The sequence below is a fragment of the Sciurus carolinensis genome, unplaced genomic scaffold (genome assembly GCF_902686445.1).
Source record: "Sciurus carolinensis unplaced genomic scaffold, mSciCar1.2, whole genome shotgun sequence".
NCBI classification, from domain to species: domain Eukaryota; kingdom Metazoa; phylum Chordata; class Mammalia; order Rodentia; family Sciuridae; genus Sciurus; species Sciurus carolinensis.
Window position 1 is genome coordinate 1,409,109 of NW_025920155.1, and position 3,546 is coordinate 1,412,654.

The following is a 3,546-nucleotide window of genomic DNA, read 5'->3' on the forward strand; positions in this document are numbered from 1 at the left end:
ATGTCCAAGTCATTCCAGCAGTCATCTCTCAGTAGGGACACACAGGGTCATGGGCGTGACCTGTCTGCAGCAGGAATAGGCCTTCTTGCTGCTGCTACCCAATCTTTAAGTATGCCAGCATCTCTTGGATGGATGAACTGGGGTACTGCACGCCTTGCTAGTTTAATGAATCTTGGAATGAGTTCTTCATTGAATCAACAAGGAGCTCATAGTGCACTGTCTTCTGCTAGTACTTCTTCCCATAATTTGCAGTCTATATTTAACACTGGAAGTAGAGGTCCACTCTCTTTGTCTTCTCAACACTGTGGAGATGCAGACCAGGCCAGTAACATTTTGGTCTGTCTGCTAGAGACTTAGATGAACTGAGTCCGTTCTCCAGAGGACAAGATTACTCCTGAGAATTTGCCCCAAATCCTTCTGCAGCTTAAAAGGAGGAGAACTGAAGAAGGCCCTACACTGAGTTATGGTAGAGATGGCAGATCTGCTAAACGGGAGCCACCATACAGAGTACCTAGGGATAATTGGGAAGAAAAAAGGCACTTTAGAAGAGATAGTTTTGATGATCGTGGTCCTAGTCTCAACCCAGTGCTTGATTATGACCATGGAAGTCGTTCTCAAGAATCTGGTTATTATGACAGAATGGATTATGAAGATGACAGATTAAGAGATGGAGAAAGGTGTAGGGATGATTCCTTTTTTGGTGAGACCTCGCATAACTATCATAAATTTGACAGTGAGTATGAGAGAATGGGATGTGGTCCTGGCCCCTTACAAGAGAGATCTCTCTTTGAGAAAAAGAGGGGCGCTCCTCCAAGTAACAATATTGAAGACTTCCATGGACTCTTACTGAAGGGTTATCCCCATCTGTGCTCTATATGTGATTTGCCAGTTCATTCTAATAAGGAGTGGAGTCAACATATCAATGGAGCAAGTCACAGTCGCTGATGCCAGCTTCTTCTTGAAATCTACCCAGAATGGAATCCTGACAATGATACAGGACACACAATGGGTGATCCATTCATGCTCCAGCAGTCTACAAATCCAGCACCAGGAATTCTGGGACCTCCACCCACCTCCTTTCATCTTGGGGGAACAGCAGTTGGACCAAGAGGAAATCTGGGTGCTGGAAATGGGAATCTTCAAGAACCAAGACACATGCAAAAAGGCAGAGTGGAAACTAGTCGAGTTGTTCACATCATGGATTTTCAGCATGGGAAAAACGAGATATCAACTGTTGCAGCTAGTGGAACCTTTCGGAGTCATTTCAAATCATCTGATTCTAAATAAAATTAATGAGGCATTCATTGAAATGGCAACAACAGAAGATGCTCAGGCTGCAGTGGATTATTATACAACCACACCAGCATTAGTATTTGGCAAACAGTGAGAGTTCATTTATCCCAGAAGTATAAAAGAATAAAGAAACCTGAAGGGAAGCCAGATCAGAAGTTTGATCAAAAGCAAGAGCTTGGACATGTGATGCATCTCAGCAATTTGCCCCATTCTGGCTATTCTAACAGTGCAGTCCTTAAACTTGCTGAACCTTATGGGAAAATAAAGAATTACATATTGATGAGGATGAAAAGTCAGGCCTTCATTGAGATGGAGACCAGAGAAGATGCAATGGCAATGGTTGACCATTGTCTGAAAAAAGCCCTTTGGTTTCAGGGGAGATGTGTTAAGGTTGACCTCTCTGAGAAATATAAAAAACTGGTACTGAGGATTCCCAACAGAGGCATTGACTTACTGAAAAAAGACAAATCCTGGAAAAGATCTTATTCTCCAGATGGCAAAGAATCTCCTAGTGATAAGAAATCTAAAACTGATGGTTCTCAGAAGACTGAAAGTACAACCGAAGGTAAAGAACAAGAAGAGAAATCAGGTGAAGACGGTGAGAAAGATACAAAGGATGACCAGACAGAACAGGAACCTAATATGCTTCTGGAATCTGAAGATGAGCTACTTGTAGATGAAGAAGAAGCAGCAGCACTTCTAGAAAGTGGCAGTTCTGTGGGAGATGAGACTGATCTTACTAATTTAGGTGATGTGACTTCTGACAGGAAAAAGGAGCCTTCAGATAAAGCTGTAAAAAAGATGCAAATGCCAGTGCTTCAGCAGCAGCAAAGAAAAAGCTTAAAAAGGTGGACAAGATTGAGGAACTTGATCAAGAAAATGAAGCAGAATTGGAAAATGGAATAAAAAATGAGGAAAATACAGAACCAGGTGCTGAATCTGCTGAGACTGCTGATGACCCCAACAAAGATACAAGTGAAAATGCAGATGGCCAAAGTGATGAAAACAAGGAAGACTATACAATCCCAGATGAGTATAGAATTGGACCATATCAGCCCAATGTTTCTGTTGGTATAGACTGTGATACCTAAAACAGGGTTTTACTGTAAGCTGTGTTCACTCTTTTATACAAATGAAGAAGTTGCAAAGAATACTCATTGCAGCAGCCTTCCTCATTATCAGAAATTAAAGAAATTTCTGAATAAATTGGCAGAAGAACGCAGACAGAAGGAGGCTTAATATGTTCAAGAAGCTTAATTTCAAAGATAACAATGGTTCTTTGTTTTTAATATTAACCTTTTTTAAATACAATACTGATAGTTAGAAGGAAAAAAAAAAAAGATGATGGGCATGAGGAGAAAGACTGACCTTTCAGTTGCATGTTGATCCAACCTCGAGAGCTCCCTCTTCTGGGTTTTCTGTGGGACTTGAATAATTGCCCTGTGATTTAACTCACAGTTGGCAGGATTTTTTTTTAATTACTTGCAACTGTCCTTCTACTAAGTGAGGAGATCCAATACTCAGAGTAAAGGAAAATGAGGGAAGGGACAGAGAGCTCTGCTATACCTCAGTTCTGCACAAAATTTCCCTATGCCCAAGGCAGACTCCATACCCTTCTTCACCCAAGCCTTGTGCCTGGATTAGTCCTAATCATTCCCAACTCCATGTAGACCTTCTCCCATCAGGGACATCTCCTCTGACTCTCAGGCTGAGTTGGTGTATTCTTCTGGTGCATTCACTGCAAGGTTCAAGGAGAAGTTCTCCCCTCTCCATGCATGGACCAGAACCCCCAGGTGCACAGAATGTGACCTGTCAACTACTCTGTCCCTTGAGGATGGAGAGTTGTTTATTTCTGTGTTCTCAGTCTTTGACTCCTTAACACAGTGCCTGGCAGAGTAAGGGCTTGATAAATGAATACAAAATGAGGCTGATGTTGTACTCATTGAAGGATTTCTGCACAGCTTCCTGCTTTCTCTCTCAATTCCAATGTCTGGTGATGTCCTGGGCAGAAGTGTGTGGGATAGAAGGAAATTTGCCTTTCCTTCTTTATTTGGTACCAGAGATGCAACCAAGTGGAGCAACATCCTCAATGCTTTTTATTTTTATTTTGAGACAGGCTCAGGTCTCACCAAATTGCTGAAGCTGGCCTTGACCTTGTATCCTCCTGCCTCAGCATCCCTCTTTGCTGGGATGACAGGCATGTGCCACCATGCCCGGCCCTTCTTATTCTTGATGTGTCCATGTGAATTTGGT

At 42.2% G+C, this 3,546-nt stretch overlaps 1 protein-coding gene across 1 annotated transcript; it reads left to right on the plus strand.

Annotated features, from left to right (window-relative positions):
- On the plus strand, positions 1-2,532 carry LOC124974590 (matrin-3-like). The gene is given in 7 exon segments (XM_047537747.1): positions 1-328; positions 331-368; positions 370-1,220; positions 1,222-1,379; positions 1,382-2,094; positions 2,097-2,371; positions 2,373-2,532. Coding segments are annotated over 7 exon segments (2,523 nt in total).
- Positions 2,533-3,546: the final 1,014 nt, after the last annotated feature.